Genomic DNA, 23,961 nt, shown 5'->3' with positions numbered 1-23,961 from the left:
TATTTAAATATAGTTTTTTTTGGAAATGTTTGTTTATTTTTTATAATATTATACTTATTTAGTATGCATAATTATTTGTATGTTTTTGAAATTGCGTTGCCTAGCAACATTTTATAAGTTATCAAAACATTATGCTTCACACCTATAAAATTCATGTTAGTGTGTTATGACATTTTTAATATATTGTAAAAAAACGTGAGTAAAATATATTTTTGTTGTTGTAATTCTTATTAAAATTTTATTAGTTAATGAGTATCGTTTAGTACTATGGACAATGGATTAGTATCTTATAAAAATACAGGTAATAAATTAAAAATTTATGACACGGTCCTAAATAATAAATATTCCTTTGTCAGTAACGGATAAAATAATATTACTTACAGAACCAATAATGCAAGTTTTCAATATTCATGAAAAATCTGATTGGATTATTTATAATCGTTATATACAACGAGATTTGGAATTATGTAAATTATTAATTGATCAAGAGTTACGAAACACTAAGGATAATAATGAATTTGCATTTTATATATTGGTAATAATGTTAATAATGTAAATACATAAATTATATGTTTTATGTGTAGTAATATTGTATAAATTGAATAATCAACTAGGAAATATTTTATTTAACTCTTGTTATTATTCTAAAACATATTTAGTGTATAGTACATAAAATGAAGCAGTATATCGAAAAATATAAATTTTTTTTTTTTTAGGGATTAATATTTAGAGAAGAAGGTAAGATAAAAAATTCATATTGGTGTTTTGATAGATATTATGCTTTGAATCCATTGTGTGTCGAAGGAGTCAAACAAATTGCTCGTTCATGGTAGGTTAATTAATTATAAGTAATATTTATTAATGCAATATTTTATTCTAATATCATACTATTGAAAATTGATGACTGTCATATTTAAAAAAATAAAAATGTAATAACTAATAAGTCAATACACACTTTATAATATAATTTATTTTTAATGTATTAAAGCATATAAGAGATAATAAGCCGCCTGCCTGCTGCTGACAAAGTTGTCCAACACTTATCAATTTTAAACTATTAATCAAAAAGTAATGATATATTCTTGCTTATTAAATATTGATACATATTTCATTAAAATTATACTCCTATCATAGATTCTAAAGAGCAGAACAAAAAATACATTTGTTTTACAATGTCATTATCTTTTGAAACAGTAAAAAATTCTTCGATTTTCAGCTTTGATTGTTGTTTGTGTTAGCAAATTGGATCTAGTTGGTACTTTGTAGGGTAAAATTTTTCGACAAAATTTATTTTGTTTATTTTGTTCTTACCTATTCAAATATGAAGTGTAAAAACTTAACAATCTTACCAAATATTAATACTATCATTTACTAGAGAATAAATAATGTCCACCATACTCTAGTTTTTTTTTAGTTAATCTTAGACGTTTTAAACTTTTTTGGTTATTTTTGATTAAATATTTGATAGCAAATGAAATAGGTAAATAAATTTAATACAAGATTCCTCGTGCATTTTTTTAAATCTAATTTTAAAATAACGAAAAAAAATTTATTTTTAAAGAAATGAATAAACATTTTAAATCGAATGTGAATGATGCCATTAAACAGCAGAATATAATTGAGATTGCGTAGAGCTTCCTGGAAGTTGATCATGTACCTACATATTATGTGGAGAAATAAATGAGAACAGGAAAGGCATCCAATCCATATATCTACATGAAAATGCAACAATTTTGATTCGAGATAGTTACAATAATGTTATTGCTATAATTTATAAAGTGTACAGTAAACCATGATTAAGTCTTACTCCTTGTAAAAATGGACATTTGAATATACGATAGTACGATACTATGTATGACGATGGTCGATGACGTACCTATTCGTTGGTGAAGATGGGCCCATTTGATGTCTAAAATTCTAAATTAGGTATATTCGGTAGGAATTGGTGATAAACTTTGTAAAAAACAACAATAATTTAATATACAAGGTTTAAGTATTAACTCCTGCAATCATACTGAATAATACTTACCTAGATAAATACTTATTGGATACCTATTTATTTGGTTATAATATTTTAGTTTACTTTTGGGAAGGAATGATGAAGCCCAAAAAATGTACTTGGCAGCAGAAAAAATGTGCAGAGAACCAGATACTAAAGTGTATTACAACCTTGGTAAATGTATTACTAACATTGTAAATAATATCTGTATTAAGTACCTACCTAATAGGAATTAGTTTAATACTGTTAACGTTTTCCAATTTTTTTTTTTCTGAATCTAATATTTTGCAACGTTAAATATATTACAATTATAATTCAACAGGTCTATGTTACTTGAACTTAGGAGAATTGGAAAAATCTAAAGAATACTTTCATCGCACAATTCAACTAAGTCGAAATCAAGATGCTTACGAAAAATTAGCCTCAATATTTGCCATAGAAAATAATTTTAAAAATGCGATCAATATATTAATTTCGGCGTCAAAGTTTGTAATTAAAATATTTCAAAATATACTTAATAAATCTCTATTGTAATTTCACCAATAAAAACTAAATATCAATTATCATATTTAGGGCCTGAATTTATATGCATTTACATGTTTTTTCTGAATTATCCAAAAAATAGCTATAGGTAAGCTACAAATTTGATTTGTAATCGATAGATCCTAAATATAAAGTTTTATTTTGCATATTTTGTCATTTTTTGACATGTGTTGCATATTTCTGTATTTTACGATTTTTTTATTGTATGTATGCGGTTTTTAAATGCATAAAATGTAATATTTTGCTTATTTTAATTAAAATAACGTATTTATAGTTATATTTATAGTCCATGTAATTTGACTAAGTCGTTTTCTTATCTTATCTGAGATCAATCAGGACAAGTATTAATGTGTTATTGAATAGATTTTAATGAATCATATATTTGTCATGTTTGTCGTGATCCGTGTGTGCAAATCTTTCATTCGATTTTATTTATTTATACTTAATGAAAATAAAAGACTTTTTTAATCGATTTTTTTTTTTTTGCATATTTTAATGAATCAGTGCCAGTGCATAAATGCATGCATGTTTAGTAGATACGTTTTTAGTGCATATAATTCCGGGCCCTAGTCATATCTATTTACTTTTAAGTTTTAACCCAAATGAATGTAATTTTATTAAAGTTCTAATTTCTAACTAAGGACTTTATTATTGTACCGCTATAGATGTATAGCGTGAACCTACTTTTATATTAAAGACGCTTGTCGTCTATTGGTATTGCTTTACTAGAAAGTAACGTATGTTTACCACTGTATAAAAGTTTAAATCATTATAAAAAAAAATAATTAACGCGAAAGTGAATATAATAATACTTAATATAGAAAAGAAAATACATAATAGGTATTGGATAATTCGCATTCCTTGATTCATTTTAGCACAAAATTATAAAAGTAGATATTACATAACTATATCACATGATACTTAAAAGGAATATTCTGATTTTTAATTAAATCCTTTTTAATAAATTACATAATTAAAATTCTTACTTTTTAGTAATTCCTAAATTATTGAAAAAACTGAAAAATATCCTTTAGTTAGTACAACTTGCTACAATTTCAGTACTATTTTGAGTATCAAACTACACCTTTATACTAAAATAAAAGTGTTCATAGAAGTACTATGTAAAAAAAAAATATTTAACTAAAAATATTCAACTGTAAGACAAGCTAGTCAATTAATCATTTAAGTTTATAATTTTTATCAAAAATTTGTTGGCCGATTATTAAGAACTTATATTTGGAAAGTTTTAGTAGCGATTTAATAATTAATTTAAAGATTATAATATCTTATCAAGCTATTTATTACATTAAATCTAGTCTATATTTAAATAGCTACAATATATTTTGTTTTTCTATATGACATTAAAAAATATTTTATAAATATCTTAATTTTCTCATTATCGTTTTGAATGTTTTATCCAAAAATGGCTAAAACTAATATTACTATACAAAATAACGTGAAAGTTACACTTACAGGAGAACTATCTATAGCTATCCCATAAATATATGTATGTATCAATTAAAATAAAACATAAAAATATATTTTATCTAACTATGTACCTATACTTAAACTAAATCCAGTTATAAACCATTGATTTGCATTTATGTGTTCATGAAAAGGTTGTTTCCATTCAGCACAAATATATCTGTAGACTTGGGTTTGTTGTACATGAAACAACGTGATTATGATCAAGCATTTAACGTTCTCGGAAACACACTGTGTCAGGATCCCGAAAATCCTAAAGCCCTTCTAACATTAGCAGCTGAAATGCAGGTAGGTAAATACTTACTAAACAAATAGTAATCATAATATTGTGTTATAAAAATCTGCCTCTCGTTAAGTAAATACAATTGAAGTCATGTTCATTTTTCATATTTACTATTATAATTCAATTAACTTGTCAATAGAGAAATTGTGGATACGACGAAGCATTGGCCAAGTACACTAAAGCTGTTACTGACTTATCTGAATGCTCTGAAACATGGAATAATATTGGAATGTGCTTCTTTGGAAAACATAAATACGTCGCGGTAATTTTATGAGTAAAAATTTTATAGAATTATTTAAAAAATCTAAAAAAAAAATCGGCAATAGATTTATGGATGTGTACAATTTTAATTCAATGATATATCGTTGTATACAAAAATAATTCCGAACAAAGACAATCTGTCAGCTTTTATGACTAAAGTATATTAATAAAATAAATTATAATTTAATGACGTGTTTTTTGATATTACTATAAAAATATATAATTTTTTTTACTATTAGTATAACGGTAGGTTGACTTAATTTTGTCCTAAAACACTGTATTTATAATAAAGTTGTAAATATTTTTTTTTTCACTTAGTTTTCTTTCTTTTCCAGGCTATAAGTTGCTTAAAACGTGCCATTTATTTGCACCCATTTAATTGGATCGCCTTATACAACTTGGGCCTTGTGCATCTATACACCAGACAGTATGTTTCAGCATTTGTATTCCTTTCAACTTCGGCAAAATTAAACCCAAATCATGCTGGAACTTTTATGCTTATTGGATGTAAGTCAATTAAAACTCAAAATAAATGGTATAATCTTTTATTTATTACACAACATTATGATTGCTATTTGTCTAGTAGGTATTTAGTTTATAGTTTTAAAAATATATCAAAATGTATCACTGAGAAATGTATTGCTTATTATATTTAAATATATTTTACGTATATAATACACACACTGCTGAAATTATCTAAATGCAGGCAATCGTGCAAGGATTGCTTGATGACCTATCGACCTCAAATACACACCATAATATGACGTATTAAAATATTACGTACTATTAAATAAAAAATATTAAAGGTAGGTAGGTTGAGATGGATAAATATTTTAAGAATGTATTATGCGAATATAATATATTACTTATAAATTATACCTAATAATTGTCCGGTATAAATAAAAATTGTAACATAACAGAACTACCATTTCCATGAAAAATGTAAATGTAATATCTTGATATGCTCTATATTTTTATTCACCCGAGAGGTTAATATCATATAGTTAGTATAGTTAGTGGCTCAGAGCATTTATAAAAACTGAAAAATTCAAATGTTGTGTTGATATCATTGCCATGAGCGCAGCTTCCAACTATATCATTTTATTACACATTACCTTTATGAGTATATGATTTAGGCAGATACAATAAAAACATTTGACGATGTATAAAACCTGACTCGGTACCGAATTACTGAATTGCTAAAAGGTCGATTTTAAATTACGATGCTGCGGCCGTCAAAGTATATAAGTTGCTCACTGTTTATTGCAGGTAGATACGTCTACAAAACGGGCTGCGAACATTTGTTCTTTCGTACTCTAATGATTTGTTTAGATGCTTGATGGAATACAATCGAAGAATATAAAACATGCAACAAAAAAATTCATTAAATGTTTATGATCATTTTAATTAATTTTATTTTTACTACTCCAGTACTCCATAACCTGCACTGCCATACTACTTGTGTATGATTTATGTGTGCTCGTGTGATTTTAAGTAAAACAATAATCGATAATTTAATAGTATTATGAAGTGATCGAGATTCGAGTGTATTCTTGATATTAAGCTATTTTATATTTCGTTCAGACAATTTATACGATGTATGAATATATATGTACAGTGTGTAAACGCTAACTGAGAACACTCAATAAATTTGCGTAAAGTTAGAGTCACTGATGAACAAATTACAGCTGCAACAAATAAAGAATTTATACGACGCGCTGAATCATATTTTGTTCACGGTGGACAACAATTTGAACAATTTATACGTTAAATTAATTAATTACTAAATAAACTTTTAACTTAAATAAGAATTGAATTTGTTATTAATTGTTAATACATCCTAATAGATCTATTAAATATAATGAAATAAACAACATACTTATTTTCTGCTTTAAGTTATAACTCATACACAGATTACAGTGAAAATTATACAGCAATTAAAATTATAATTATGTGCGATTATCAACTTAATAATTAGGAATGAAAATGTCAAATCTAAATAATCCTAGAATAATTATTTTTAGAGTTACAAGTCAAAAAACTGTAAATCGCGTGAATTTTGCAGTTTTTTGGTTAAATTGCTATAAATTGGTCAATTTTGGACTTAGAAAATTAGTTTAACTATCAAAATTCATAAAAAAAATTAAGCGAAAATAATTAATGATTAAAATAGACGGTTACCATTTAAAAAAAAAAGTTGTACTGCGCATGCACATGTTAAAAATATTCAAAGGCCATACAAATGTATATTTTTATGTCATTACAACAGATCAAAACACAGAATTCAAATTGCAGGACTTTATGCAAATTTATTGAGTGTTTTCAGTTAGCGTGTACACCGTATATATGGGCGAGTAGCCTATATTTGGATTTATTTATAAGCTATTATTATTATTTTTTATACTTATAATAATAATTAATAACAACGGCATCGCCACAGGTCGCATTTACTTATCGCATACAGTATAAACAATGTTGTAATATAACGTAGTCCCGTGTTTTATTTTAATTGTTTGCGTTAAATGAGACTATGAAAAAAAAACCGAAAAATGTAAAAATAAAAAGTAATACTAAGTTAATTTTAATATAGGATTATAAAGGTATTTTTCACATACTTCTAACAAAATTACTTTTATCCTGTTAATTTTTGGTTTGACAAAAAAAAATTCTCAGCCTGAAATGCTGACCCATTCCACCCCTGGCTTCTAGATTAAGATGAAAAATAATAAAATTATTAACTATAAACTATATAACTAGGTATCTAAAAAATAAAAAATATTTTAATACTGTATCTAGTATATCTATTCCTATTAAAATATATTTGTTTTATTAAATTATTTGATTAGTGGCATTAAATCATATGAACGATACAAGGAATGCGGAAAAGGCTTATCGTAAATCCATTGAGTTAAATTCAGATAATCCAGAAGCGCTAATAAATCTAACAATTTTGGAAGTTAATCAAGGAAAAATGAAAGAAGCCGAAAAAAATTTCCATGCTTTTCAAGAAGCATGCCTATCGTCTGGTGCCATAGACAAAGAAGTAACGTTAATAATTCATAAAAAAAATAATCTAAGCAATATTATCGTTTATCTATAATAATTATTACATTGTACCTATAGATAATTGTGTATTTACTGACTACTGTTTAATTTTTGAGGGTTGCTACTTGAATTTGGTCGAGTAATGTATATACTCGTATATATATATATACTTACTTTGTCTAAAAATTTTTCATTTGCTTTAATATGTATGAAATTTTTTCTGGTGTGTAATTTCACATATCAATCAATTTCATTCTAAATTAAAAACAAGTGTGATACAAAATTGACTTAAGGTATTTTTAGACAAATACAATATTTTACTTACATATTTTGCACGTTATAGGGCGTATATAAATGCATATTTATCTATACAGGGAAAGATTTAAGGCACTGCGAACTATACGGCTAAATTTTGGAGGGCGCCAAATTGTGTTGAATATTTATTTTGTTTTTATGTACTAAATAAACTTAAATAACTTTTAATTTATTTTAGCTTATTTAATTGTTTATAGAATATAGATATTATACACTTTACGTTATATAAACATTCGTTTTATAGAAATCGTTATCTATCTAATATTAAAAAGTTTACTTGAAAATTCGATTCTAAAGTTTATAATTGAATCAGTTGATAGTTGTCCGCCTGCCAATAAGTATACGTACGCGTAAGTTATTGATTATACAAAATTTTGTCTATCAGATAGATATTATTACAGTAATAAGAACGTTTTATTTTTAAACTTAAATAAAAAAATAATTGCATATTATTTAGAAAATAAATTTATTTAAGGATATTTAGTTATATGAATTAGATATTGTGTTATTTTTTAGGATAAGGGCAGTAAATTTAATTTGGCATATGAGCAGCAAATTGTTAAATCTTCCCATGTACCTGTAGCTGTTTTGTTTATATTGAATATTCAGGAAAAAATATTGACTTAGTCTGTCATAAATTCTTTCAAAAAATTATTTTTATAATACCTATTAATTTTTTGATATGCATAATATGCGTACTCTTATGGGTATATTTTAAGCTTTTAAGGACTGCACCCGAATTGCATGCCACCTCTTAGAGGGGTCTGTCCGAATTGCATGTAATGTACCCACAAGTTTATCTTTATTCATCATGCACTTATTTTCAAAACTTAAACTTTATTTTTGACTTTTCTAATTTTTTTTTAAAAAATTATGCTAAGTTGTATATTTTCAAAAACTCCACCAAATTTTATAGTATTATTATTTATTTGAAATGCCATGTAAAAATGTAAAATACATTCACTCGATTACCTTAAACTACAATCGTTTTATTTAATATTCACAGTGTCATCTTCTATAATTTGGTAAAATGTTATCTCGGATATAAAAATATTTCAATTTTGAGAGGGTGAAATTTTGGAATCCCCCTTTTCATCCTACTAGTGCATCAAGGGGTACCACAAATCTCTAAAGATGGGTCAACTATAATTTGGCAACGATATCCTGGAGATCAATGTAAATAGGTAAAAATAAGACCGTAGCGGTACTCATAATCCACCATCCGACGTTACGATAACATTGTGAGGCAGCTGAAACTGATTTTTTGAACAACATGATTAAATGATAGTTTTTTCTCACGAAACAACGATGTTTCATGCGTACGAACTTGTAAAATGTTTTTTTATCGTTCCGGCCACATTAAAAACTGGTTCGGCGTACGGCAACGTGCCTAACGCGCCCCAAAATCTCTCAGAAAATGTTTCTTCCACCTGCCGATATACGCGAGTAGTTAATATTTATTATTTTTAACACATCACACAGTGTGTTAATATTGTGTGGTGTAATCTTAATAAATATTATTCATAATATTACATTTTTAAATTCAACTCCAGCCCCTTGACGTGGGCCTATGTCGCCTACCCCTTGAGCATGGGCTCGTAATAACTAGATGGGTAGGCCGATATATAGTAGACATATAGTTCCAGTCTGCAATTGAGCATAGATCATGGTGCAGATCAACATGTTATACGCTCAATTTTTACTTTAATCAATGTTATATTATAATAGCTAGCATTTTTAATTCGTCCTGGCCATTTAATCCTATATCCTAGACGTGTGTGCCATTTATAGTTACACAATATTTAGTAGTTTAGTACTGCAGTATAGTACCTACGTATATTATCACGGTCTCACTATGTATTACTATTTTCGATTACATTAAAAAATTAACAATAATAAACTTTCGACTGAATCTCGTTTCATCGTTTGTTTCACGTACTACTAGTTGATATTTTAGTACCAGGTTATCGGTAAAGTAAAATATAATATATTAAAATTTTATTTCAATTTAAGTTAAATTGTACTCTGTATAACAACTTTACAGGTGTCTTGTTTAATTTAACATCAAAATCCTTTCATATTTCCGTTTGGTATTGTTAATATTATGTTAGTAATAATTATGTCACAAATACACTATATCAGATATGGAAAATATTTTATAGTCACTACCACATGTTTATTTAGAGACAATCATCATTCTCAAACAAAAATAATTTTCAGTAAAAATATTTTTCTAACATATAATTCAAATGAGCTGTATAATGTATTTTTTACTACCTTTGTATTAGCCAATGTACGTAAGTACTTACAAACTCGTCGAAAAGACATTCGTCAGATTCGTCAAACTCGTACATAATTATAGGTTTAAAATTCTAATACGTTAAAACTAATTAAAATTATTGAGAACTTGCTGCTTCAATAAAAACCGGAATGATCAAAATATAAACAAATAAAACATTTGGTAACGACGCGTAATAACATATAGTAGCTGAATTACCTGTCATTGCCGAGTAATAGTAAAAAAATAAGATTGTTGAATAATTATACATGAATAATGAATATATAGTTATAAATTATAATAATACAACAATAATGTTTAGGAAAAACTTAAAATGGAAATTAATATTAAATTCTTAAGTTAAATAACGTTTATAAATATCCCTAAACACAATAAGTATAACATATTCATATGGAAAAACTACAAACATTTCACCCAATACAAACAAATTTACAGTTAAACGAAAATGTCAATGTATTTTTGTATTATTATTATAGAATTTTTTTATAAACTATAAATATATTTTTGTTCTTCGGTATTATTTGTAATTTTAATTTTTCAAAAGATCTAACTCTGGACATGACCATACAAAGTTAACCATGACTAAATATAGGTTGGAGTAAATACTAAATATGACCCTACTTTAATACTTTATCCAATGTTTGTCTCTGTGCTTTGTTTATTATCATACCAAAATTAATTCTTATAGGAAATTGACGTCTAGTAAACAGAACCCAACTTAGGGGGACTAGGGGGACTGCAGCCCCTAGTCCCTGTTAATATTTAATTATTAAAGTGGCACTGTGAAATTTTAAGATATTATTGCTTATATAGTTTTGTTAGTCACGTATCGTAATGAAATTTATGTTAATTCTCTAATCGATAAAATAAGTTAGATATTAAGTTTCAAGATAAAGTTAGTCAAAAGCATTATATCATTATGATTAAATTAGCATTGACTATAGAAATATCACGGGTTTTCTGTTTTTGCGAGTACTCAGTTCTTGTCTAAATGCGGGTATAAAACAAATTCAAAATTAGAATCAATTAAAAACACCAGAACATCCCTTCGTCAAGAAAAATTAAACTCATTCGTCCGTCCATCTTTATCTGCTGAAAGGGAAATAACTAACACACTTAATTTTTCAGATCTAATTCAAAAGTTACTAAAATCTAGAAAAAAAACCGTTGTCTTAAATTCTAAATCATGTAAAATTTTTTTATTATTTACATTGATTAAGTTGAAAAATACATTACCACTTTGATTTTGTGTACAATGTACATGATGATATCAATAAACATTTGTTTAAATTAAAAACTGTATCTACATTTCTTTATTTATATTTTTAATTTCATCGTTTTATTTATTATTAAGTAATAATTACTTGTTGACTTATGGTATAATTTATTTATAATCCTATAAAATAAATTGATTATAAAAATCCATATACCTAGTTGATAATTTAGAATTTAAATAATAATTAATTTTGGGGCCCCATCAAAATATTAAACCCGGGCCTCAAAATTCCTTAGTTGGGCTCTGCTAGTAAATGAAAAGGGAAGAGTAGAATCTGACGGGGTCAAATCAATTCAAGGCGATAAAATATATACTGTCCAATTTCTTAACCAGTTGTGAATTCTAAGTCTGAAGAATGTTCGTACATATTTCGTACATTACATTTCGTACCATTCATTAGACTAGACACTACATTTAAATTTCTTAAGAGTATTACAATAGCACAGCAGTAGACGGCATTAAAGTTATCTCTGTGAAGGGTCACGATTGTGTACGTGCAATGACAACCGGACAACGCAGCAGTACTACAGACTGCAGTAGACTTAGGAGCATACGCGTAGTTAGGAAGAAGGGGGCTTAGCCCCTCCCCCCCAAAAAATTCAGACGAAACCCTCCACGAGTCGATACACGTCTACCCTTAGGAAGGCTACAGCCCTATCAAAAAATCTTACCACCCTGCGCCTATGCTTGGGAGTAATGGGGGTTGTAAAAATTTGTGTGTACCTACGGCAAACAACGTGCATCGCTACGCAAATACACGGAAAACTAAATATTTCCAAAAAAAATTTAAATAATAAATTTTCGGAATTTTCTTATTAAAAGAATTAAAGAAATACCTAAAAAAGAAGACCCCGTATTCAATACACAATTGCTTGAAGCAGTCAAAAGTAAAATAACGTCATCTTCTTCTGACATTCCGAAAAACTGAACGTAATTCATAAACATTCTGTAGTTTCATTATTTAAGTATACAGATGGTGGCTGGTCACTTAAAACCATAGTTAAGTTTAAGTAGAAAACACTAATTTTTTCTAATACATAGATTATTTTTAAATGTTTTAAATACAATATATATATTATATAATTGCACTTGTATTAATATATTATATATACTATTTATATAGTCATAAATCAATAGTTATCTAGATGATAAAAAAATATAACATACTTTTCTTAGTTTTACATAAAAACTTCTAATAGTGGAACGAGAAGGGGGAATCTGATATAAATAGTAGTAATATTGTATTCAAAATTAGAGTTCGTCTCAATACAAACTATAATATAATGTCGGTCGTAGCACTCGTAACTTAATCGTAATATTACCCGGCACATCTCTAAATCTATTTCCAGTCAAATAAAATTCTCAAGCTAATCTTCTCTGTTTTAGAATGTAAGTGTTAAAAATATATTAGTTCGAAATTAGGTAATTGATAACAAACTTATTTTATTATATTTACATTTTTATCTGCAATACCGGATAGCGAAGTCTAAACTCTAAATTAATAAAGCCTTACAATACTTAAAGTGGCACAGAATGGCAAAAGGTAATATAATATTTATAACGTATTTAACGTTTTATTAGTGTTCATCTTAAATACTTAACTTAAATAATTATTATTTATTATAATCATTTTAAATTGTATTACGGTGTTAAAACCGATGGTGGGTGAACTTCGGGAGAGCCTTGCGTGCTCGTCATTATTTCTAATCACTAAATAAATTATGATATGTACTACTCCAGAGTCCTACACTTTTACTCTATGTCACCAAATTATAAATTTTATCTGCAAATTTATAAAATTCTAATTTTTGAAATCAATTTATTATAAGTTATACTACATCTAACGGCTTGAACTTGTGGTTTTTGCTGTCACAGCTTCACCGGCGGTGATCGCTGTTATCTAACATCAAAAGTATAATATTACGATTTACGACCGTTGTTCGTCATTGATTTCAGATTATCGAACTCGGAAAACAAGTATCGGACGTTCTCGACGGACAACCGCGATCTCCAGATAAAAACGACGACGAGAAGCCCGGGCGTGATGAGCCCTGCTACGCTGAGGTAGAATAACGTTCCTTTTACAAATATTTTTTTCCAGAAAAAAAATGCAATTATAATTTTAATAATAAATATCAAAGTATGTTATGCATTAATTATATAAATAAATACATAATATATAACACGCCAAAATTAGGTACTAAAGTCCTTTAGCTTCCCCTAGAACCGAGCCTACGTTTGCAAGTGGCTCATATTAATTTTAAACAAAATTGCACAAGTCTGAAAATTATAGAATGGAAATTAAGTACACGTTATTGAAATTTCACCGTAAAAATTTGAGTAGAATTTAAACCGTGTTTTAATAACTTATATAATATAAGTATTTAATAATTTAGTAAGCATTCAATTTCCATATAAATAAATAATAATTTAAATTATATTCAGTCGTGTTTCTTTTTTGCTTAAAACCTAAATACCTATATTATTATTACAAGGTTAAAGAATAAGAATAAGAACATTGAGTGGTTACTGAAATAAATTCACCATACAAATCACTGTTGAATTTATTTACCTAATTATTAGAGAAATTATATTTATCCAATCAAAATAGTATTAAAAATATTATGAAAATATTATAACAATATTATCAGGTAAGAGGTATCTAATAATTTCCAAATTTCTTGAGTCCAATTTTTATATTAAGGGTAGTTAAGTTAGGTACCTATTTTTTTCTTCCAAGAGACCATCTAAGCAAAATAAAAATTGAAACATCATTGTTTCAAATTTTTAAATAGTAATAAACACTTCTACAGTGCGATTATTTCCAAGATATTTGCAGTAAAGGCTTCAAGTAATTTGACTTAAGTATAAAAGTGCAACACACATATTATTAAGTACATCAGTTTTATTTTTATTAACACAATAACATAATGTTAATTAAGTTTTGTCACAATTAATAATTATATATTATATAAATAATAATTAAGTACTCCTAGGGTTATAAATTATGATATACAGTAATTCCATACCTTTGATATCTATAAACGCAATGATATCAACTAAATATGAGAGAAAGATATTATAAATGAATAAAGTATTACAAATAAATTGGACTGGGTATCACATTTAGTACATATTATTATGACTTATGTTTACATAATACATTAGTACATGAATTAATTTAAAAATAATAATGAGTAGATAATATATATTATGTAGTTTCAATAAAATAATTGTTTTGAGGTATACTCAAAATAAGTCAGTTCTCAAGAACATTAACAAAGTATAATACAATATATTTGAATAAAAATACAATTTTTACCGAATTAAGACACTAAAATATTAACATAGCCCATAAGTATACCATATACATATTATATTATTTGTGATGTAATAGTAGCTTGTAGCATAATGATATTATTTGTGATGTAATAGCCTATATCACAATGATATTCAGTGACTAGCCCAAAATTCAATCCATAAATCATACTTGTACTATGCAGGGACGCAACTAGACATTATTAAAGATGGTGTCATGAGTACTTAAATTACTAATATCTACATAAAACCAAACAATATTATATATTAGTACCATTACGGCCCCTTGCTATAAAACGATTAAACAAAAAAAAAAAGTTAGAAAATATAAGAGTTGATTATCACATAATATAGATATCTATTATCCAACACCCAATGGTCGAGCTTCTAACATAATATATATAAATTTTACTACGTATTTAGTATAAGTGGGCAGATACTATAAGTTTTATACTATTATAATACAGTAGAGCGTTATTGTCCAACGGTTTGATAAAAAATTAAGAAAAAACAATAAAAGAAATTTAAAAATGTATCATTTTATAATACATTTAAATGAATTTTTACATAATAAATAATAAAGGTAATATATATTTTTAACAGAAATGTTTTTAGTACATACAGGATGTATTTGGAGAATATGAAGATTTAAATGAACAATTGTTTAATCTTTCAAATACATACTATATATAATCAGATTTAAGTAAAATTATTTAATTATTTAAATATTTCAAATAAATCACACATACTGAAAATTTTGATTATTCTGTTATCATTGTCCTTCTTAATTAGTTTAGTCAATCAAAACTCTACTATATTATCATCCATAGTGTAAACATTATATATTTTATTGAATATAAACAAATGATAGATTATCCCCCAAAAATGTTTTATTATAAGATATATTAATTAATGATATTTCACAACACTGTTTTCCGTATTTGTTATTATTTATGGTTAAAATTATGAAGTAAATAAATATAAAAAAAAAAAAAAAACACTTAAAAATTTACAAATTTTACAATTTCCAAACACTAAAAGTTCATATAATAATAGAATATCCAATTTTGATTGGTCAATAAAATAACATAGATACACATTGTCCCTACACCATTTAATTTTAATGTTAACGTTACATAATAATATTGAAACTTCAATTTCTTTTTTTTTAATTCAAATCAACAGATAGTAAAAAAAAAGAAATTTAAGGTAAGGTAAGTACAACACTACAACAGTAATAAACAAGTAAAAACAATTTAAAAAAAAACATAATTTAAACCCACAATGTAGATTATCCTACATTCCTAAAGGTAATTAAGTTTGGTAAGTATTTAAACAAAAACATTATAACTCAATTTCGCATTTAAGGTATAACGTTAAATTCATAAAAAATATTGCAACATGTTTTGTTCATTTTGAAATGGGTAATAGTATTACAAATAAATGAGTCAATAAAATGAATAAAATTTTTAAGAATAATAATAATAATTAAACATCTTAGAACTAATTTGACAACAAAATAAAATACAAAAGTGTATAATTGTATATTGCACATAAGAAACTGGCTGCCATAAATGAGAATAATTGTAAAAATGGAATAATAGTATACTAGAATATAATAATAAATAAATAAATTTTAAATATTAGCATTAATGCGCAAAAATATTATGGCACCATTGTTTATTTTTATTGAGCTTGCAAGGAACGAAAGACAAACTAATATTTATGTGCCGTGAATAGATAATTTTTTTTTCTGTTTAAATCGACAATATTAAATGTTTCAAACAAAAAGTAATAATATTAAAAATAATAATACTTGTACGCACAAAAAAAAATACTTTTTTTAAGTAACAATATTAAATTTAATTTGTTGAATAAACAAAATAAGTCATTGAAAAAAATGTAAATCAAAAAATAAAATACTATAAACCAGTAATAATGTTAAAAAAAAAAGGTAATATTAAAGAAAATATTAAAAAATTAAACAAAGGTTACCAGAGAACCAAGTTAGGACGGCAATTCAATGCGTAATATTAACAACCGGATATTCAAAAACAGGACGGATATTGAAACCACGGTTATAAAGGGACTCAATATTTAATGTCAAGACTTAGTTTAAAAAATAAAAATTGTATAGAGGACGGTTTACACTTATTCTGATCAACCTTACCCATGAGAGGTGAGAAATATCACAAATAATGTTGTTGGTTTTTTGTTGATTTTTGTTTTCATACAAATAATAATAATATCGTGTCTCACCAGTCTCGGCGTTGAGGCTGACTGTACCTTTTAGAGGTTTTTGACGGTGTTGAAGAATTGGGTGTACCCATTGATCGTCGTACATTTTTCATCTCTCGGTCCATTTCAATTTCCTCTAACCGTTGAGTGACCATCAATTTCTGTTGCACAGACAAACGCAACAATTGATTAAGTGTCTTTTTTTCTTCTTCAGCAGCTACCAACTGTCGTTGTAAATCATCCATGTGAGTTACTTGTTCTTCACACCGTGCAGCAAACATAGCTCTCAAACCTGCAAACAATAAATTGATAAGCTTACATGTATTGTAAAAAGAACATAGCAAAGATTAAATATTAAGTCCAAGTATTTACTTGAAAATGTAGCAGCATCTTCTTTGAGTGTACGTAATTCATTACGCAGCTTGGTCATGGTTTCTGTAACAACCATTTTCTCGTTGTCGTACTTGGATTTCAAATTATTCAATGCTACCTCAGCAGTATTTTTGTTAGTTTTTAGAACCATGCGCAATGATGATATTTGTTCTCGCTTTGTTGCTAAGAGAGACTGTAATTTCATTACTTGTTCTCGGAGATCAGACAATTCATCATTATTGTCCAACATTGAACTTCTTTGACCTACAAAAGAATTTTAACATATAAATAATTCAATAGCTGGTAATAAGTTATTAAAAATATTATCAATTACCGTCAATATTCTCTCGATTAACAGCTTTAGCATTATCTATTGATGTGTTTACAGATTCTTTAAGCAATTTGATTTGGTCAAGTACGTTTCTCAGACTTTTCGCTACAAATGATGCTTCAGTGAGACTTTCTAATTCTTTTATGAATACATCAGACTTGAGTCGCGTTCGTAAAACATCCAGGCGGGGATCATTTTCTTCTGTTTCTTTTGGTGTTTTTACAACTAGGATAAAAAGTATTACATATTATTTCATCTATCTGAATATTAAAAAATAAAAACAATATACCAATAGTATTTAAGGTTATAGATTTTCCATTCAACACAGAAATTTGGAGAGCAAGTTGAGCTAATTCGTCAGTAATGACTACAAGGTCATTTTGTGCATTATCTAAAGAAGCACTAGCATCTGTAGCCAGTTCTCCCAGCAAGCGAACATTTGACTCAAGTTCCATTGTCTTTTGTTCTCTATCTATTAACTAAAGAATATAAATATGTATAAATTATGAACAAATATGCATAATATTGAATAGTTATTAAAATATCTTCTACAATAATTAAAAAAATAAGTTAAAGTACTTTATTTTTGAGCATGATTAATTCATCTTTTAATGATAAGGTTTCTTCAGATGAATTTAACTGTCGTTCAAGTTCTTCTAGATCACCGTGAAGCTGGTCTATTTCTTTGGATGCTAAACTAAACCACTGTTGATAATACTCTAAAGCTGCATTTGATTTTCCATCTTCTGTCTATATTTAATCATATGAATATTACAATAAAATAATAATCAAAAGTTTTTATAAATTAGCGATTAAAACATACCTTATGGTCAGAAACTACTTTACTGGTTTGAGTACCAAGATGTTCCAAAGATCTTATGTGTGATCCAAGTTTATATATACGAGATGCTAAATTTTCCAAATCTGATTTACATTTATCAGATGCTGATTGAGACTCTTTAAGGTTCTGTGTCAACAAGCTCTTCTCATTTTCAACTTGTTCCAACTGTTTCTCTAATTTCTTCAATTCATTAAGATGTATTTCACTAAACAAATCATGTTTTCCACATTCTGGTAATTCCATGGTTGAACCAATATCATTTTCAAGTTTACGTAACACAGGCAAATCATCTTCATCATCACTACCAACATTTTGGTCTCCGCCCATACCTTACAATAATTTACAGTAAAATACAAACACTTTTAAGCATTATAAAACATGTTGTTGAATTCAATTTATTACGATTTTCAAATACAGAAAGAAATATTGAAGATTCTAAAAATATTTATAAATACATACACACCTCTAATGCTAAAAGCTAAATTACTGAGATTATAAACCGATTCATTGTTGATACGTTGATCAAGTTCTTTCTTCAATGCGTATTTAGCTTCACGTTCACCCTATAATCAAATTCAAATTGTTTGTTTAGATAAAATCATAATCTATACTTATACAATAACAATACATATTAAATTATTAACTTACCTGTAATGATTGCAGAGCTTCTTCCATCTGTTTTTCAGCAATTTTTTTCAACTTTGCTAACTCATCAACTTGTAAGTACAACAGTTCCACATTTTCTTGCAGTCTACGTATTTCATGTTTTGCTCCTTCAAATTCAACCTATTTATAAATTACAAAAAATTTTTGTTTTAATCAAATGGATAATGTTAAATTAATCATAAAATACTCTTATGTTAATATTAACCTGAGAAGATTTCAAATGAGCAATTTGTTTTTGTAAAGTGATATTTTCTTCCTCCAATTCTGAATAATCGGAAAGTAAATGAGTTTCACGGGATTTGACTTCACGTAATTCTGCGCGAAGCTGCTTAGACTCATGATTAGACTCATTACTCAACCTTGATAAATCATTATTTTCTTGGATGGCTCGATCTCGTTCAATGCGAACACGTTCCAGCTCTTGTCGTAACTATTATTTAATGTCAATAAATTTAAGCAGTGTTATAAATCATAATTTATAACTATGAATAATAACAAAATTGTTTATTTTTATACTCACAGATTTAGTATCATTTTCAAGCTCGATGATTGTGGTATTTAATGATGATTCTAATGCTGCTGTTTCATATAACAGTGACTCTTCTTGTTCAATACCAGATTTGGTGGTTACTTTATGAGAGGTTTGAAATTTGGTCAAAGCCTAAAATCAAAAACAAATCAATAAACTATACAAATTAAACATTAATAACAAAAGTTTGAAATAACTTTGAAATTAGGCTAAATAAATATATAGAGTAGAAGAATCCATAAAATAATATATAAAATATGAAATAAAAAATGTCTTAAATATAGTATTACTAAAAAAAATTATCAAAATTAAATAAATCAGTTAAATATCAACATTATTTAACAGAAATTACTATGTTTATTGTTTAACATAATTAAAAAGAAATCTAAATTAAATTAAAACTATATTATATTTTTATAACCAAAGCTAAAAAATGTAAAAATTAATTGATTGATTTACAATAAATTAAACTAGATTTTTTAAAAATTTATTAATAATAGTTTTTATGGGTTGGAACAAGTCATAGATAATATTTTGTACTAATTTGAGCTATATAAACAATTCAAATGTTAACTATGTATGCACAATTGTTAGTTTTATTAAAATTGATTTAGTTTTTGTTTTATTATTGAAAACAAAAAGTAATAAGAGTGGATAAAAGATATAAAAACAAAATAAAAATTAATAAATATACCTACTTTAAGCAGTTATTAATTTAATATAAACGAAATATTTATAATACATTTTATACCATTATTATTCAATTTATTAATTTAAAAAAAAAGTTTAAAAATGTAATTACAAATAAGATTCTAAAAAAAAAAATTCTTATTTTTATCAATAATGACTTTTAGTAGTAATAAAAATTTTAAACAAAATAATGCCCAGACACTTAAATATTTATGATATTTTAACATAAATTAAATAGATATAAAATGTTAGTTAATATCTAATATTTTTTTTATACAATGCATAATATTACCTCTTGAGTGATTTCTAATTCTTGTCTCACATTTTCATATAAATTTTCTAGCTCTTCATAACGTTTTGTTAATGATTGTTTTTCTTCCAGTAAACTCAGTCCATAAGTGGCTGACTGAACTTTTTCTGTATGAGCTTGATCAAGCTCACGTGTAAGCCGATTTATCTCTTGCTGCAAGTTAGCCACATCCATGTCTTTAGGTAAAAATAAAACGAAATAAAAATTAGTCAACAACAAGAATTAATAATTTCCAAATTAATAAAGTACAAGTACAACATACTTTTTGTCCCTATAACTGTACACGATCTTCAATCAGAATTCCATAATAAATAATTTAAATACCTACAAAATAGCTTTTTTTCAACTACTACCTAATAAACAAATCAATAAGAATTTTAATTTAGTAAAGCAAAACATGAATTAGGTTTAATGAGTTATGACATTTTTTTATTTATTAAAGTATTAAACGATTGTGAGACAATGTTTTTTCAACATAATATCTATTATCACTATTATCAGTTGAAAACTCAATACATTCCAAACGTGGTACAGGTAAAATAAAAATATCTAAGAGGTTATAAAAACTTGTCAATAAGAACACTAAGATCAAACTCATAATTAAATGTACTCAGTACTCGGTGTTATTTCACCAATTATTATAAAAACGTAAGTAGTAACATAATTTAGGTCTTTAGAATAAAACATTAGTCGGCTAACTTACCAAACACGTATCCTAGATGAACTGGTCCCCCGTTAAATTTAATGTGACCCAAAGACGCCTTCCCCCCACTAAATTCTTGTTCAATTTATTTTAACATAGAATCAACAACATGCTAGACTTATGCAGATTGAAATAAATCGAATAAAATAACTAATTACTAGGTACTCAGTAATACAATTTTATTATTAATATAATGATTGTTATATAACACATACAAAGGTATATATTAATTTTTATAATCGTAGAAAATGTTATATTATTATATTATATATTATACTTTCTGGAGGGTAGTTAGGTAGTATGGAAAAAAGCCTTCATCAAGTTTTTCATATGAAAAAAATTATTGAAAATGATTTAAAGCCTAACATTGTTTTCCCCAATATTACAGAAATTTTCTGGGTATGTGTTCTGCAATTTTATAATGACCCACCCATATCGTGTATTTGTGTATTCACGGAAACAATCACTAACCTGTCTTCAGTTTTCAATACGTACTATGTAGTCTCTGTTATACTTATAGGTATCTTATTATGTAGAATTTTAAATTCGGTTTGCAGGACATACATTTTTAATCATACATAAATAATAAAAAAAAAGATAGGTGATATAATTTATTATTATAACTATAGGACAAAATATAATATATTATATGATTCAAGTTATTTTAGTTAATAATTATTCTAAAATAATTAATTATATAAAATATTTATTTTATCATTAATATTTGACATTAACGAGAATACAAACATTATAAACCTTTTAAGAGTTAAGAGAATGTTACAAGCATACATTTACATCCGTGCATGCGTTAAGGTATTTGCAAATTTGAGTTCAAAAGAATCAATCCTATGATGTTAGCTTCATATCAATGAAGTGAATCTATTATCAAACTTAAAATTAAGAAAGTTATCTATATGTTTAAACTAGGGTGACCATACATCCAGTGTTATATAGGATTGTCCTTTATTTCAACTTTAAGTCTTGTCGTCCTGACAATCCTCTTTCACACATATTTTGAAATTAGAAAAATCTTGGTATGCTATAATCAGATTTCAGACTGATAGGAAAATCTATATGAATGAAGCAATGTCATGTTTTGATCATTGTAAAATCAAAAACTTGAAGGTTTATTTAAATTCTAAAGTATTCCCCTACGAAGATTTTCAAAGCGACTTTACTAAGAACAAGATAGCTACATTATTTACCGCGCACATACCGAGTTCCAGAAATCCTACTATGGTCATGATAATGTTACTCCTCTATGACTCGATCAGATTTCAAAAAACTATCGCCGATTATAGTTGTGGTCTGTGAATATGACTATATGAGCAGACAGAAAGATAATTTAAAAACGTCAACTGTCGATCTAAGGATTGAGATTGAGATCGAATAAGCGTTTCAGCCTCCACTTCGGTGGCATATTGCTTAATATTTCATGACCAAATTATAACTTATAATCTATTTAATGGCGAAGTAAGAACAATGTAAATATTTATTGTAAAACTTAATATTACCTATTTCGATGAATAAAAAATAATTTATATATTATATATATCATGTCTTTATTTCACATAAATTATTAATACAACTGTACTTAGAAGGGTGGATACCAAACTATATGACGAGTGGGAAGGGGGCATATACGAACACGTAAGTGATAGACATTAAACATGGATGGAAGGGGAGGGGCCGGGTATATACATGATAGCATACAGCTAAAGCTGGGCAGGGTAGCCGGATTCACCAGCTTTGCGGGGGATCCAGAACATACTAAAACATACTATAATAAACTGATGTAGATCGGCGATGCTTGTTGGGTTCTGGAGATCCACTGGCAACTCACTGGACGGCGACACGACGTAACTTATGATCAGCGGTTATTATGGATTTGTTTTATTAAAATGGATCGTACTGTTAATAACATTACCTGACCCATTGGAATTTTTCGTTATATTAGAATGTACTTTTTATTTCGGAATATTTTTTCCATAGGCATGAATGCAAGATATAATTTAAGAATTTGGGAACACCCTTCAATAAGGGCTAATATAATGCTGACATATTTTTTATCATCGGTTTCTATGAGTTGTTTTTCAAATTCATTAATTTTTATCTTTAATTCATCAATTTCTTTTAAAAACAATATAACTGATATATTTTCCGCGAAATAGCGAGCGTTACGATTAATGCATATTCTACCTATTATAATATTTATATTTATTATTTTTTTTATACTAAGATATTATCATAAAGAATCAAATACACATTTTTTAAATTATAATTATTGTATGCATAATATACTTTATTAAATACAAATATTCTTACGTAATATGTCAGAAAAAAAGCGATATTATATTAAATTGAAGGAGTTACCGAATTGGTTTCTACTTGGCCAAATTGGTTCCATTTAAATTTATAATGATCCCACTTTTTTATAATCAACTTGCTTCTCACTCT

At 26.6% G+C, this 23,961-nt stretch overlaps 2 protein-coding genes across 3 annotated transcripts; one reads left to right on the top strand and one right to left on the bottom strand.

Moving 5' to 3' along the window:
- Positions 1-207: 207 nt before the first annotated feature.
- On the top strand, positions 208-13,901 carry LOC112599153 (Bardet-Biedl syndrome 4 protein homolog). The gene is made up of 10 exons (XM_025345934.1): positions 208-301; positions 384-535; positions 717-829; positions 2,079-2,173; positions 2,322-2,484; positions 4,162-4,315; positions 4,450-4,572; positions 4,907-5,078; positions 7,418-7,614; positions 13,463-13,901. The coding sequence occupies exons 1-10, from the start codon at positions 268-270 to the stop codon at positions 13,577-13,579; spliced, it is 1,320 nt and encodes a 439-aa protein (XP_025201719.1). The 5' UTR covers positions 208-267; the 3' UTR covers positions 13,580-13,901.
- A 2,840-nt stretch (positions 13,902-16,741) lies between these two features.
- On the bottom strand, positions 16,742-21,255 carry LOC112599049 (protein bicaudal D). Of its 2 annotated transcripts, XM_025345761.1 has the most exons (12): positions 21,064-21,255; positions 20,784-20,977; positions 19,793-19,933; positions 19,478-19,702; positions 19,255-19,392; positions 19,070-19,169; positions 18,589-18,935; positions 18,345-18,515; positions 18,055-18,244; positions 17,769-17,990; positions 17,435-17,698; positions 17,080-17,354 (listed from the first exon to the last, which is right to left on the bottom strand). In XM_025345761.1, the coding sequence occupies exons 2-12, from the start codon at positions 20,973-20,975 to the stop codon at positions 17,080-17,082; spliced, it is 2,265 nt and encodes a 754-aa protein (XP_025201546.1). In that variant the 5' UTR covers positions 20,976-20,977; positions 21,064-21,255. The 2 variants fall into 2 exon arrangements, with proteins under 2 accessions (XP_025201547.1, XP_025201546.1); XM_025345762.1 differs by lacking the exon at positions 21,064-21,255 and having other exon boundaries at positions 16,742-17,354; positions 20,784-20,975.
- Positions 21,256-23,961: the final 2,706 nt, after the last annotated feature.

The sequence above is a fragment of the Melanaphis sacchari genome, unplaced genomic scaffold, assembly GCF_002803265.2.
Source record: "Melanaphis sacchari strain LSU unplaced genomic scaffold, SCAv2.0 Contig4_pilon_pilon, whole genome shotgun sequence".
NCBI classification, from domain to species: Eukaryota; Metazoa; Arthropoda; class Insecta; order Hemiptera; family Aphididae; genus Melanaphis; species Melanaphis sacchari.
This window is presented reverse-complemented; position numbering and strand designations above follow the sequence as displayed.

What these genes read in the sequence shown, in the direction of transcription:
- LOC112599153 (XM_025345934.1), top strand. Translation starts at nt 268, where the DNA reads ATGGACAATGGATTAGTATCTTATAAAAATACAG. An exon ending in ATATTAATTTCGGCGTCAAA is followed by an intron (nt 2,485 to 4,161) that starts GTTTGTAATTAA and finishes GTTCATGAAAAG; the next exon opens with GTTGTTTCCATTCAGCACAA. An exon ending in CATTAGCAGCTGAAATGCAG is followed by an intron (nt 4,316 to 4,449) that starts GTAGGTAAATAC and finishes ACTTGTCAATAG; the next exon opens with AGAAATTGTGGATACGACGA.
- LOC112599049 (XM_025345761.1), bottom strand. Translation starts at nt 20,975, where the DNA reads ATGGATGTGGCTAACTTGCAGCAAGAGATAAATCGGCTTACACGTGAG. An exon ending in CTCATTTGAAATCTTCTCAG is followed by an intron (nt 19,393 to 19,477) that starts GTTAATATTAAC and finishes ATTTATAAATAG; the next exon opens with GTTGAATTTGAAGGAGCAAA. An exon ending in AAGTAGTTTCTGACCATAAG is followed by an intron (nt 18,516 to 18,588) that starts GTATGTTTTAAT and finishes GATTAAATATAG; the next exon opens with ACAGAAGATGGAAAATCAAA.